The following is a 15154-nucleotide window of genomic DNA, read 5'->3' as shown; positions in this document are numbered from 1 at the left end:
TTCGTTTGTGATCCTCTGCTCAGATCGCTTCAGGGTAGGTACCTGACAACTTTGGCCAATTTTGGAGGGAGGTACCTGCCTGGGTACCTTCACTTCCCTTCGCTGATCATGATTTGAAAAACTTTTGGGCTAGCTCCAAATACAGAACTGCTTGTCAATACCACCGGAAGACCCCTCCGCGTTAAGTCCCTCACAATTTTGGCTCTACTTTGGAGGGAGCTGCATGCCTGCTAGCTACCATTGCCTCCTCCAGGGAAGCTTCTGCAAATGTTGGGGATTCTGCCTGAGACAGATTTAGCTCTGGGGACCAGCTGCAAAGCCCTTCAGGGCAGGGACACCACAACTTTGGACAAGTTTAGACGGAAGTGTATGCCTGGTAGCTACCCTTGCCTTCTCACCTCGGCATGCTTCTAGAAAAAAGATTTGGCTTCCTCCAAGAGAGATTTTTTCGTTGTGGATCCTAAACTCGGATCCCTCTAGGCTAGGTAACAGAGAATTTTGGCTAATTTGGAGGTTGCTACATGCCCGGTAGCTACCTTTGCCTCCACCACATTGTACTTAGGAAAAATTCTCTGTCACCTGCACAAGTTCTGGATAAAAGCAGCATACCCGTATGGGGTATCTACCTGAACTTTGGCCAAATTGGGAAGTACGTGCATGCCCAGTAGCTACCCGTTCCTCCTCCCAGGCATACTTGGTGAAATTTTGGGGCCTCTTCCGGAGAGAGAGGGACTTGTGCATTCGGTCCGCAGACCCCTTCAGGCTTGGTACCCAAGAACTTTGGCCAATTTTGGAGGGAGGTTCCTGCCTGGGTACCTTCACTTCCCTTCGCTGATCATGATTTGAAAAACTTTTGGGCTAGCTCCAAATACAGAACCGCTTGTCAATACCACCTGAAGACCCCTCCGCCTTAAGTCCCTCACAATTTTGGCTCTACTTTGGAGGGAGCTGCATGCCTGCTAGCTACCATTGCCTCCTCCAGGGAAGCTTCTGCTAATGTTGGGGATTCTGCCTGAGACAGATTTAGCTCTGGGGACCAGCTGCAAAGCCCTTCAGGGCAGGGACACCACAACTTTGGACAAGTTTAGACGGAAGTGTATGCCTGGTAGCTACCCTTGCCTTCTCACCTCGGCATGCTTCTAGAAAAAAGATTTGGCTTCCTCCAAGAGAGATTTTTTCGTTGTGGATCCTAAACTTGGATCCCTCTAGGCTAGGTAACAGAGAATTTTGGCTAATTTGGAGGTTGCTACATGCCCGGTAGCTACCTTTGCCTCCACCACATTGTACTTAGGAAAAATTCTCTGTCACCTGCACAAGTTCTGGATAAAAGCAGCATACCCATATGGGGTATCTACCTGAACTTTGGCCAAATTGGGAAGTATGTGCATGCCCAGTAGCTACCCGATCCTCCTCCCAGGCATACTTGGTGAAATTTTGGGGCCTCTTCCGGAGAGAGAGGGACTTGTGGATTCGGTCCGCAGACCCCTTCAGGCTTGGTACCCAAGAACTTTGGCCAATTTTGGAGGGAGGTTCCTGCCTGGGTACCTTCACTTCCCTTCGCTGATCATGATTTGAAAAACTTTTGGGCTAGCTCCAAATACAGAACCGCTTGTCAATACCACCTGAAGACCCCTCCGCCTTAAGTCCCTCACAATTTTGGCTCTACTTTGGAGGGAGCTGCATGCCTGCTAGCTACCATTGCCTCCTCCAGGGAAGCTTCTGCTAATGTTGGGGATTCTGCCTGAGACAGATTTAGCTCTGGGGACCAGCTGCAAAGCCCTTCAGGGCAGGGACACCACAACTTTGGACAAGTTTAGACGGAAGTGTATGCCTGGTAGCTACCCTTGCCTTCTCACCTCGGCATGCTTCTAGAAAAAAGATTTGGCTTCCTCCAAGAGAGATTTTTTCGTTGTGGATCCTAAACTTGGATCCCTCTAGGCTAGGTAACAGAGAATTTTGGCTAATTTGGAGGTTGCTACATGCCCGGTAGCTACCTTTGCCTCCACCACATTGTACTTAGGAAAAATTCTCTGTTACCTGCACAAGTTCTGGAAAAGCAGCATACCCGTATGGGGTATCTACCCGAACTTTGGCCAAATTGGGAAGTATGTGCATGCCCAGTAGCTACCCGTTCCTCCTCCCAGGCATACTTGGTGAAATTTTGGGGCCTCTTCCGGAGAGAGAGGGACTTGTGCATTCGGTCCGCAGACCCCTTCAGGCTTGGTACCCAAGAACTTTGGCCAATTTTGGAGGGAGGTTCCTGCCTGGGTACCTTCACTTCCCTTCGCTGATCATGATTTGAAAAACTTTTGGGCTAGCTCCAAATACAGAACCGCTTGTCAATACCAGCTGAAGACCCCTCCGCCTTAAGTCCCTCACAATTTTGGCTCTACTTTGGAGGGAGCTGCATGCCTGCTAGCTACCATTGCCTCCTCCAGGGAAGCTTCTGCAAATGTTGGGGATTCTGCCTGAGACACATTTAGCTCTGGGGACCAGCTGCAAAGCCCTTCAGGGCAGGGACACCACAACTTTGGACAAGTTTAGACGGAAGTGTATGCCTGGTAGCTACCCTTGCCTTCTCACCTCGGCATGCTTCTAGAAAAAAAGATTTGGCTTCCTCCAAGAGAGATTTTTTCTTTGTGGATCCTAAACTCGGATCCCTCTAGGCTAGGTAACAGAGAATTTTGGCTAATTTGGAGGTTGCTACATGCCCGGTAGCTACCTTTGCCTCCAGCACATTGTACTTAGGAAAAATTCTCTGTTACCTGCTGAAGATCTGGATAAAAGCAGCATACCCGTATGGGGTATCTACCTGAACTTTGGCCAAATTGGGAAGTATGTGCATGCCTAGTAGCTACCCGTTCCTCCTCCCAGGCATACTTGGAGAAATTTTTGGGCCTCATCCAGAGAGAGTCACTTGTGGAGTCAGTCCACAGACCCGTTCAGGCTACGGACCTGAGAACTTTGGCCAGCTTTGGAGGGAGGTGCATGCCAAGAGGCTTCTCTTGCCTCTGGTTCATCTTGTTTGCCAAAACTTTGTGGCTACTTCCGCATACAGATTTCGTTTGTGAGCATCTCCTCAGATCGCTTCAGGGTAGGTACCTGACAACTTTGGACAATTTTGGAGGGAGGTACCTGCCTGGGTACCTTCACTTCCCTTCGCTGATCATGATTTGAAAATCTTTTGGGCTAGCTCCAAATACAGAACTGCTTGTCAACACCACCTGAAGACCCCTCCGCGTTAAGTCCCTCACAATTTTGGCTCTACTTTGGAGGGAGCTGCATGCCTGCTAGCTACCATTGCCTCCTCCAGGGAAGCTTCTGCAAACGTTGGGGATTCTGCCTGAGACACATTTAGCTCTGGGGACCGGCTGCAAAGCCCTTCAGGGCAGGGACACCACAACTTTGGACAAGTTTAGACGGAAGTGTATGCCTGGTAGCTACCCTTGCCTTCTCACCTTGGCATGCTTCTAGAAAAAAAGATTTGGCTTCCTCCAAGAGAGATTTTTTCGTTGTCGATCCTAAACTTGGATCCCTCTAGGCTAGGTAACAGAGAATTTTGGCTAATTTGGAGGTTGCTACATGCCCGGTAGCTACCTTTGCCTCCACCGCATTGTACTTATGCCATTTTCTCTGTTACCTGCAGAAGTTCTGGATAAAAGCAGCATACCCGTCTGCTTTTTTGTTACCTGCCTGTGTCTGCATGTCCTGTAGCTCTCACGGATTAGCTCAAATTGCACGGAGCTTCCCCAGGTTTTTCTCCAGTTGTTGACGTCTGGTTCTGTTTGCCCCTTAAGGCTCTTTCCAAGCATTTCATTGAGCCCTTCCTTTTGGCATTCTCTGAACAGAGCTGAACCCTCGGGTTGCTGCCTCAAACTCCTCCAAGGCTGTTGCTCTAGTTCCTTTGTGTCCATCGGTGTACGTTCCCAACCCTGCAACAATGGAATAGACAGTTTTTGTTTGATTTTGTTTTGTTTGGTTGTTTCTTTTCATTATGACCTTTTCTTTCTTTGGTCTTTCCTTCAATCCTACCACTTTTGTTACTTTGAATCCTCCTCTTAGTTTTGCTGTTTCTTTGCTTTTTTCAGACATCAGCACCCCACCCCATTTTCCCTGTGCACTGCCTCCCTCATAGAATCCTACAATGGCTGGGGTTGGAAGGGACCTTAAAGACCATCCAGCTCGAACCCACCTGCACTGGTGCCCCAGGACCCTGTTGGGAGCCACAGGGCTGGGCTGGGGCCAGCTCTGGCTTGAGGGGGACTGAGGCTGTGCCTGTCAGCCCTGCACTGGGACATGGCGGTTGCCTAGCACCACTGTGGGTCACAATATGCACTGCCCCTGACAGCACAGGGTTGCCATGTGCTCACGGTCCCTGTCCTTGGCTTCCCAACGAGCTGGGTCCCCATGCTTGGTCCTGAGCGAGGTGGTACATGTGCGAGTCCATGAGTCCCCAAGTGCCACAGGGCGGACTTCTCACTCTTTCCCCTGGAGATGAACACTGTCTTTTGGTTCCACCATACCTGTGCCCTTGAGAAGCTCCACATCCATGACGTCCATGGCCCAGCTCTCTCGAGCTCACGGCTGGGCTGTCCTGCCCCACGGTGTCCTGCCAGCTGCCTGGAGCACACTGGAAAAGTTTGGCCTACATGCCTTAGTTCTGAACAAAAGCAGCATACCCACGGTGTGCCAAATCCTCTTTGGGCATCAGAACAGAATCTTGAAGTCTGCGGTGCCCAAAGTGAAACCTTTTTCTTCATTCTTTATAAAATGAACATTAAAGTTAACTCTTAATAAGATAATGACATTAAGGAAGTACATGCTAAACATAGAAGACTATAATACTCAACTTTTTGCCCAAATTATGCTCATTGTCATCCTAGGGTGGGACAGACACAGGCACAGACACACAGACACAGATTTCTAGGTTGGAAGAGACCTCAAGATCATCGAGTCCAACCTCCGACCTAACACTAAGCACTCCACTAAACCATATCGCTAAGCTCTACATCTAAACGTCTTTTAAAGACCTCCAGGGATGGTCACTCCACCACCTCCCTGGGCAGCCCGTTCCAATACTTAATAACCCTTTCGGTAAAGAAGTACTTCCTAACATCCAACCTAAAACTCCCCTGTCGCAACTTTCGCCCATTCCCCCTCGTCCTGTCACCAGGCACGTGGGAGAACAGACCAACCCCCACCTCACTACAGCCTCCTTTAAGGTAACTGTAGAGAGCGATAAGGTCGCCCCTGAGCCTCCTCTTCTCCAGGCTGAACAAACCCAGCTCCCTCAGCCGCTCCTCGTAAGACTTGTTCTCCAGACCCCTCACCAGCTTGGTCGCCCTTCTCTGGACTCGCTCGAGCACGTCCATGTCCTTCCTGTAGCGAGGGGCCCAAAACTGAACACAGTACTCAAGGTGCGGCCTCACCAGAGCCGAGTACAGGGGGACAATCACTTCCCTAGACCTGCTGGCCACACTGCTTCTTATACAGGCCAGGATGCTGTTGGCCTTCTTGGCCACCTGAGCACACTGCTGGCTCATATTCAGCCGGCTATCAACCAATACTCCCAGGTCCTTCTCGGCCAGGCAGCTTTCCAACCACTCATCTCCCAGCCTGTAGCGCTGCTTGGGGTTGTTGCGCCCCAGGTGCAGGACCCGGCACTTGGCCTTGTTGAACTTCATGCAGTTGACCTCAGCCCATCGCTCCAGCCTATCCAGATCCTCCTGCAGAGCCTTCCTGCCCTCGAGCAGATCGACACACGCACTTAGCTTGGTGTCATCTGCAAACTTACTGAGGGTGCACTGGACGCCCTCATCCAGATCATCGATAAAGATATTAAAGAGGACCAGCCCCAGTACCGAGCCCTGGGGGACACCACTTGTGACCAGCCTCCAACCAGATTTGACTCCATTCACCACAACTCTCTGGGCCCGGCTATCCAGCCAGTTTCTAACCCAGCGAAGCGTACGCCAGTCCAAGCCCCGCGCAGCCACGGACAGATAAGCTTAGGATATAAAAGTGTTAGCAGGTAGTGGTGAAAAAATTCATGATAGGAAAACCTTAGAGTGAGGAAAAAAGGGAGAGCTGGGGAGGGGGGGGGAGGGGAGAAGAAATAATTGAAAACCTAGAAGAGGCAGTCGATGTTCTGTGCTCCTTCTCCACCAAGACAGGGACACCTCCTTGGTAAGCTCTGCACCTTCACCTTCACTTTGGTGAGGAATACCTGCAATAGCATATATACGTTTAGAAATGTGTTAACTGCCTTTTGGGTTAGTGGCATAGATTCATTTTAGCTGCCTATCGGGTCAGTGGAATAGACCCACAAGAAAGAGGAGAATCCCTTGTCATGAAGACCTCAGGGTTCTCCGATTTGGATGCATCTGTTCAAAAACCAGCCTGCATACAAGCGATGCAGGAGAAGGATCTCTTACGGAGATCCCCAAAGCCAGCCCTGATTCAACTGGCAAGGTTAACTCCCACTTATCTGTGGCCTCCCAGACACCATAAAGACACATGTAGCTACTGTCCAAGACCACAGACAAACTGCCTGTGCTATGAATACTGCCCTGGATGCCACACAGCTGGCTCATCTTGTTTGCCAGAACTTTGTGGCTACCTCCACATACTGATTTAGTTTGGGATGCTGTCCTCAGATCGCTTCAGGCTAGGTACCTCAGAACTTGGGCCAATTTTGGAGGGAGGTTCCTGCCTGGGTACCTTCACTTCCCTTCGCTGATCATGATTTGAAAAACTTTTGGGCTAGCTCCAAATACAGAACTGCTTGTCAATACCACCAGAAGACCCCTCCGCGTTAAGTCCCTCACAATTTTGGCTCTACTTTGGAGGGAGCTGCATGCCTGCTAGCTACCATTGCCTCCTCCAGGGAAGCTTCTGCAAATGTTGGGGATTCTGCCTGAGACAGATTTAGCTCTGGGGACCAGCTGCAAAGCCCTTCAGGGCAGGGACACCACAACTTTGGACAAGTTTAGACGGAAGTGTATGCCTGGTAGCTACCCTTGCCTTCTCACCTCGGCATGCTTCTAGAAAAAAGATTTGGCTTCCTCCAAGAGAGATTTTTTCGTTGTGGATCCTAAACTTGGATCCCTCTAGGCTAGGTAACAGAGAATTTTGGCTAATTTGGAGGTTGCTACATGCCCGGTAGCTACCTTTGCCTCCACCACATTGTACTTAGGAAAAATTCTCTGTCACCTGCACAAGTTCTGGATAAAAGCAGCATACCCGTATGGGGTATCTACCTGAACTTTGGCCAAATTGGGAAGTACGTGCATGCCCAGTAGCTACCCGTTCCTCCTCCCAGGCATACTTGGTGAAATTTTGGGGCCTCTTCCGGAGAGAGAGGGACTTGTGCATTCGGTCCGCAGACCCCTTCAGGCTTGGTACCCAAGAACTTTGGCCAATTTTGGAGGGAGGTTCCTGCCTGGGTACCTTCACTTCCCTTCGCTGATCATGATTTGAAAAACTTTTGGGCTAGCTCCAAATACAGAACCGCTTGTCAATACCACCTGAAGACCCCTCCGCCTTAAGTCCCTCACAATTTTGGCTCTACTTTGGAGGGAGCTGCATGCCTGCTAGCTACCATTGCCTCCTCCAGGGAAGCTTCTGCTAATGTTGGGGATTCTGCCTGAGACAGATTTAGCTCTGGGGACCAGCTGCAAAGCCCTTCAGGGCAGGGACACCACAACTTTGGACAAGTTTAGACGGAAGTGTATGCCTGGTAGCTACCCTTGCCTTCTCACCTCGGCATGCTTCTAGAAAAAAGATTTGGCTTCCTCCAAGAGAGATTTTTTCGTTGTGGATCCTAAACTTGGATCCCTCTAGGCTAGGTAACAGAGAATTTTGGCTAATTTGGAGGTTGCTACATGCCCGGTAGCTACCTTTGCCTCCAGCACATTGTACTTAGGAAAAATTCTCTGTTACCTGCTGAAGATCTGGATAAAAGCAGCATACCCGTATGGGGTATCTACCTGAACTTTGGCCAAATTGGGAAGTATGTGCATGCCTAGTAGCTACCCGTTCCTCCTCCCAGGCATACTTGGAGAGATTTTTGGGCCTCATCCAGAGAGAGTCACTTGTGGAGTCAGTCCACAGACCCGTTCAGGCTACGGACCTGAGAACTTTGGCCAGCTTTGGAGGGAGGTGCATGCCAAGAGGCTTCTCTTGCCTCTGGTTCATCTTGTTTGCCAAAACTTTGTGGCTACTTCCGCATACAGATTTCGTTTGTGAGCATCTCCTCAGATCGCTTCAGGGTAGGTACCTGACAACTTTGGACAATTTTGGAGGGAGGTACCTGCCTGGGTACCTTCACTTCCCTTCGCTGATCATGATTTGAAAATCTTTTGGGCTAGCTCCAAATACAGAACTGCTTGTCAACACCACCTGAAGACCCCTCCGCGTTAAGTCCCTCACAATTTTGGCTCTACTTTGGAGGGAGCTGCATGCCTGCTAGCTACCATTGCCTCCTCCAGGGAAGCTTCTGCAAACGTTGGGGATTCTGCCTGAGACACATTTAGCTCTGGGGACCGGCTGCAAAGCCCTTCAGGGCAGGGACACCACAACTTTGGACAAGTTTAGACGGAAGTGTATGCCTGGTAGCTACCCTTGCCTTCTCACCTTGGCATGCTTCTAGAAAAAAAGATTTGGCTTCCTCCAAGAGAGATTTTTTCGTTGTGGATCCTAAACTTGGATCCCTCTAGGCTAGGTAACAGAGAATTTTGGCTAATTTGGAGGTTGCTACATGCCCGGTAGCTACCTTTGCCTCCACCGCATTGTACTTATGCCATTTTCTCTGTTACCTGCACAAGTTCTGGATAAAAGCAGCATACCCGTCTGCTTTTTTGTTACCTGCCTGTGTCTGCATGTCCTGTAGCTCTCACGGATTAGCTCAAATTGCACGGAGCTTCCCCAGGTTTTTCTCCAGTTGTTGACGTCTGGTTCTGTTTGCCCCTTAAGGCTCTTTCCAAGCATTTCATTGAGCCCTTCCTTTTGGCATTCTCTGAACAGAGCTGAACCCTCGGGTTGCTGCCTCAAACTCCTCCAAGGCTGTTGCTCTAGTTCCTTTGTGTCCATCGGTGTACGTTCCCAACCCTGCAACAATGGAATAGACAGTTTTTGTTTGATTTTGTTTTGTTTGGTTGTTTCTTTTCATTATGACCTTTTCTTTCTTTGGTCTTTCCTTCAATCCTACCACTTTTGTTACTTTGAATCCTCCTCTTAGTTTTGTTGTTTCTTTGCTTTTTTCAGACATCAGCACCCCACCCCATTTTCCCTGTGCACTGCCTCCCTCATAGAATCCTACAATGGCTGGGGTTGGAAGGGACCTTAAAGACCATCCAGCTCGAACCCACCTGCACTGGTGCCCCAGGACCCTGTTGGGAGCCACAGGGCTGGGCTGGGGCCAGCTCTGGCTTGAGGGGGACTGAGGCTGTGCCTGTCAGCCCTGCAGTGGGACATGGCGGTTGCCTAGCACCACTGTGGGTCACAATATGCACTGCCCCTGACAGCACAGGGTTGCCATGTGCTCACGGTCCCTGTCCTTGGCTTCCCAACGAGCTGGGTCCCCATGCTTGGTCCTGAGCGAGGTGGTACATGTGCGAGTCCATGAGTCCCCAAGTGCCACAGGGCGGACTTCTCACTCTTTCCCCTGGAGATGAACACTGTCTTTTGGTTCCACCATACCTGTGCCCTTGAGAAGCTCCACATCCATGACGTCCATGGCCCAGCTCTCTCGAGCTCACGGCTGGGCTGTCCTGCCCCACGGTGTCCTGCCAGCTGCCTGGAGCACACTGGAAAAGTTTGGCCTACATGCCTTAGTTCTGAACAAAAGCAGCATACCCACGGTGTGCCAAACCCTCTTTGGGCATCAGAACAGAATCTTGAAGTCTGCGGTGCCCAAAGTGAAACCTTTTTCTTCATTCTTTATAAAATGAACATTAAAGTTAACTCTTAATAAGATAATGACATTAAGGAAGTACATGCTAAACATAGAAGACTATAATACTCAACTTTTTGCCCAAATTATGCTCATTGTCATCCCAGGGTGGGACAGACACAGGCACAGACACACAGACACAGATTTCTAGGTTGGAAGAGACCTCAAGATCATCGAGTCCAACCTCCGACCTAACACTAAGCACTCCACTAAACCATATCGCTAAGCTCTACATCTAAACGTCTTTTAAAGACCTCCAGGGATGGTCACTCCACCACCTCCCTGGGCAGCCCGTTCCAATACTTAATAACCCTTTCGGTAAAGAAGTACTTCCTAACATCCAACCTAAAACTCCCCTGTCGCAACTTTCGCCCATTCCCCCTCGTCCTGTCACCAGGCACGTGGGAGAACAGACCAACCCCCACCTCACTACAGCCTCCTTTAAGGTAACTGTAGAGAGCGATAAGGTCGCCCCTGAGCCTCCTCTTCTCCAGGCTGAACAAACCCAGCTCCCTCAGCCGCTCCTCGTAAGACTTGTTCTCCAGACCCCTCACCAGCTTGGTCGCCCTTCTCTGGACTCGCTCGAGCACGTCCATGTCCTTCCTGTAGCGAGGGGCCCAAAACTGAACACAGTACTCAAGGTGCGGCCTCACCAGAGCCGAGTACAGGGGGACAATCACTTCCCTAGACCTGCTGGCCACACTGCTTCTTATACAGGCCAGGATGCTGTTGGCCTTCTTGGCCACCTGAGCACACTGCTGGCTCATATTCAGCCGGCTATCAACCAATACTCCCAGGTCCTTCTCGGCCAGGCAGCTTTCCAACCACTCATCTCCCAGCCTGTAGCGCTGCTTGGGGTTGTTGCGCCCCAGGTGCAGGACCCGGCACTTGGCCTTGTTGAACTTCATGCAGTTGACCTCAGCCCATCGCTCCAGCCTATCCAGATCCTCCTGCAGAGCCTTCCTGCCCTCGAGCAGATCGACACACGCACTTAGCTTGGTGTCATCTGCAAACTTACTGAGGGTGCACTGGACGCCCTCATCCAGATCATCGATAAAGATATTAAAGAGGACCAGCCCCAGTACCGAGCCCTGGGGGACACCACTTGTGACCAGCCTCCAACCAGATTTGACTCCATTCACCACAACTCTCTGGGCCCGGCTATCCAGCCAGTTTCTAACCCAGCGAAGCGTACGCCAGTCCAAGCCCCGCGCAGCCACGGACAGATAAGCTTAGGATATAAAAGTGTTAGCAGGTAGTGGTGAAAAAATTCATGATAGGAAAACCTTAGAGTGAGGAAAAAAGGGAGAGCTGGGGAGGGGGGGGGAGGGGAGAAGAAATAATTGAAAACCTAGAAGAGGCAGTCGATGTTCTGTGCTCCTTCTCCACCAAGACAGGGACACCTCCTTGGTAAGCTCTGCACCTTCACCTTCACTTTGGTGAGGAATACCTGCGATAGCATTTATACGTTTAGAAATGTGTTAACTGCCTTTTGGGTTAGTGGCACAGATTCATTTTAGCTGCCTATCGGGTCAGTGGAATAGACCCACAAGAAAGAGGAGAATCCCTTGTCATGAAGACCTCAGGGTTCTCCGATTTGGATGCATCTGTTCAAAAACCAGCCTGCATACAAGCGATGCAGGAGAAGGATCTCTTACGGAGATCCCCAAAGCCAGCCCTGATTCAACTGGCAAGGTTAACTCCCACTTATCTGTGGCCTCCCAGACACCATAAAGACACATGTAGCTACTGTCCAAGACCACAGACAAACTGCCTGTGCTATGAATACTGCCCTGGATGCCACACAGCTGGCTGATCTTGTTTGCCAAAACTTTGTGGCTACCTCCACATACAGATTTCGTTTGGGATTCTCTGCTCAGATCGCTTCAGGCTTGGTACCCAAGAACTTTGGCCAATTTTGGAGGGAGGTTCCTGCCTGGGTACCTTCACTTCCCTTCGCTGATCATGATTTGAAAAACTTTTGACCCAGCTCCCAATACACAACAGCTTCTCAATACCACCTGAAGACCCCTCCGCGTTAGGTCCCTCACAATTTTGGCTCTACTTTGGAGGGAGCTGCATGCCTGCTAGCTACCATTGCCTCCTCCAGGGAAGTTTCTGCAAACGTTGGGGATTTTGCCTGAGACAGATTTAGCTCTGGGGACCAGCTGCAAAGCCCTTCAGGGCAGGGACACCACAACTTTGGCCAAGTTTAGACGGAAGTGTATGCCTGGTAGCTACCCTTGCCTTCTCACCTCGGCATGCTTCTAGAAAAAAGATTTGGCTTCCTCCAAGAGAGATTTTTTCTTTGTGGATCCTAAACTCGCATCCCTCTAGGCTAGGTAACAGAGAATTTTGGCTAATTTGGAGGTTGCTACATGCCCGGTAGCTACCTTTGCCTCCACCACATTGTACTTAGGAAAAATTCTCTGTCACCTGCACAAGTTCTGGAAAAGCAGCATACCCGTATGGGGTATCTACCTGAACTTTGGCCAAATTGGGAAGTATGTGCATGCCCAGTAGCTACCCGTTCCTCCTCCCAGGCATACTTGGAGAAAGTTTTGGGCCTCATTTAGAGAGAGTCACTTGTGGATTCAGTCCACAGACCCCTTCAGGCTATGGACCCGAGAACATTGGCCAGCTTTGGAGGGAGGTGCATGCCAAGAGACTTCTCTTGCCTCTGGCTCGTCTTGTTTGCCAAAACTTTGTGGCTACCTCCACATACAGATTTCGTTTCTGAGCATCTCCTCAGATCGCTTCAGGGTAGGTACCTGACAACTTTGGCCAATTTTGGAGGGAGGTACCTGCCTGGGTACCTTCACTTCCCTTCGCTGATCATGATTTGAAAAACTTTTGGGCTAGCTCCAAATACAGAACTGCTTGTCAACACCACCTGAAGACCCCTCCGCCTTAAGTCCCTCACAATTTTGGCTCTACTTTGGAGGGAGCTGCATGCCTGCTAGCTACCATTGCCTCCTCCAGGGAAGCTTCTGCAAACGTTTGGGATTCTGCCTGAGACACATTTAGCTCTGGGGACCAGCTGCAAAGCCCTTCAGGGCAGGGACACCACAACTTTGGACAAGTTTAGACGGAAGTGTATGCCTGGTAGCTACCCTTGCCTTCTCACCTCGGCATGCTTCTAGAAAAAAAGATTTGGCTTCCTCCAAGAGAGATTTTTTCGTTGTGGATCCTAAACTTGGATCCCTCTAGGCTAGGTAACAGAGAATTTTGGCTAATTTGGAGGTTGCTACATGCCCGGTAGCTACCTTTGCCTCCACCACATTGTACTTAGGAAAAACTCTCTGTCACCTGCACAAGTTCTGGAAAAGCAGCATACCCGTCTGCTTTTTTTTTACCTGCCTGTGTCTGCATGTCCTGTAGCTCTCACGGATTAGCTCAAATTGCACGGAGCTTCCCCAGGTTTTTCTCCAGTTGTTGACGTCTGGTTCTGTTTGCCCCTTAAGGCTCTTTCCAAGCATTTCATTGAGCCCTTCCTTTTGGCATTCTCTGAACAGAGCTGAACCCTCGGGTTGCTGCCTCAAACTCCTCCAAGGCTGTTGCTCTAGTTCCTTTGTGTCCATCGGTGTACGTTCCCAACCCTGCAACAATGGAATAGACAGTTTTTGTTTGATTTTGTTTTGTTTGGTTCTTTCTTTTCATTATGACCTTTTCTTTCTTTGGTCTTTCCTTCAATCCTACCACTTTTGTTACTTTGAATCCTCCTCTTAGTTTTGTTGTTTCTTTGCTTTTTTCAGACATCAGCACCCCACCCCATTTTCCCTGTGCACTGCCTCCCTCATAGAATCCTACAATGGCTGGGGTTGGAAGGGTCCTTAAAGACCATCCAGCTCGAACCCACCTGCACTGGTGCCCCAGGACCCTGTTGGGAGCCACAGGGCTGGGCTGGAGCCAGCTCTGGCTTGAGGGTGACTGAGGCTGTGCCTGTCAGCCCTGCACTGGGACATGGCGGTTGCCTAGCACCACTGTGGGTCACAATATGCACTGCCCCTGACAGCACAGGGTTGCCATGTGCTCACGGTCCCTGTCCTTGGCTTCCCAACGAGCTGGGTCCCCATGCTTGGTCCTGAGCGAGGTGGTGCATGTGCCAGTCCATGAGTCCCCAAGTGCCACAGGGCGGACTTCTCACTCTTTCCCCTGGAGATGAACACTGTCTTTTGGTTCCACCATACCTGTGCCCCTGAGAAGCTCCACATCCATGACGTCCATGGCCCAGCTCTCTCGAGCTCACGGCTGGGCTGTCCTGCCCCACGGTGTCCTGCCAGCTGCCTGGAGCACACTGGAAAAGTTTGGCCTACATGCCTTAGTTCTGAACAAAAGCAGCATACCCACGGTGTGCCAAATCCTCTTTGGGCATCAGAACAGAATCTTGAAGTCTGCGGTGCCCAAAGTGAAACCTTTTTCTTCATTCTTTATAAAATGAACATTAAAGTTAACTCTTAATAAGATAATGACATTAAGGAAGTACATGCTAAACATAGAAGACTATAATACTCTACTTTTTGCACAGATTATGCTCATTGTCATCCCAGGGTGGGACAGATAAGCTTAGGTCTCTCACAATTTTGGCCCTACTTTGGAGGTAGCTGCAGCATGCCTGCTAGCTACCATCGCCTCCCGCAGGGAAGCTTCTGGAAATGTTTGGGATTCTGTCTGAGAGACATTCAGCTCTAGGTACCACAGAATCACATAATCATCTAGGTTGGAAGAGAACTCGAAGATCACCTAGTCCAACCTCTGACCTAACACTAACAAGTCCTCCACCAAACCATATCACTAAGCTCTACATCTAAACGACTTTTAAAGACCTCCAGGGATGGTGACTGTACCACTTCCCTGAGCAGCTTATTCCAATGCCTAACAACCCTTTCAGTAAAGAAGTTTTTCCTAATATCCAACCTAAACCTCCCCTGGCACAACTTTAGCCCATTACCCCTCATCCTGTCACCAGGCACATGGGAGAATAGACCAACCCCCACCTCTCTACAGCCTCCTTTAAGGTACCTGTATAGTGCGTTAAGGTGGCCCCTGAGCCTCCTCTTCTCCAGGCTGAACAATCCCAGCTCCCTCAGCCGCTCCTCGTAAGACTTGTTCTCCAGACCCCTCACCAGCTTCGTTGCCCTTCTTTGGACTCGCTTGAGCAACTCGATGTCCTTCCTGTAGCGAGGGGCCCAAAACTGAACA

At 50.2% G+C, this 15154-nt stretch overlaps 1 protein-coding gene and 1 long non-coding RNA gene across 10 annotated transcripts in view; one reads left to right on the top strand and one right to left on the bottom strand.

The window, feature by feature from the left end:
• Window positions 1-14619, bottom strand: part of LOC121079571 (trichohyalin-like) — a 36445-nt gene extending 21826 nt beyond the window's left edge. For 2 of the 9 annotated variants that reach the window (XM_040577068.1, XM_040577071.1), the window contains exons 1-4: window positions 14143-14618; window positions 13309-13551; window positions 8866-9108; window positions 3690-3932 (exon numbers count right to left, since the gene is read on the bottom strand). In XM_040577068.1, the coding sequence (XP_040433002.1) occupies window positions 3690-3932; window positions 8866-9108; window positions 13309-13551; window positions 14143-14379 (966 nt within the window). In that variant the 5' untranslated portion in view covers window positions 14380-14618. Of the gene's footprint in view, window positions 1-3689; window positions 3933-8865; window positions 9109-13308; window positions 13552-14142 lie in introns of all 9 variants that reach the window. The other 7 variants (XM_040577067.1, XM_040577070.1, XM_040577075.1 and 4 more) reach the window with 6 other exon arrangements.
• Window positions 6264-8800, top strand: LOC121079576. Its single transcript, XR_005825090.1, has 2 exons — window positions 6264-6671; window positions 8275-8800. It is a non-coding gene; the product is annotated as an uncharacterized LOC121079576 (long non-coding RNA).
• Window positions 14620-15154: the final 535 nt, after the last annotated feature.

This window comes from Cygnus olor, chromosome 17, assembly GCF_009769625.2.
Source record: "Cygnus olor isolate bCygOlo1 chromosome 17, bCygOlo1.pri.v2, whole genome shotgun sequence".
NCBI lineage: Eukaryota > Metazoa > Chordata > Aves > Anseriformes > Anatidae > Cygnus > Cygnus olor.
The sequence above is the reverse complement of the archived record's forward strand: the minus strand, read 5'-3'. Positions and strand labels throughout refer to the sequence as shown.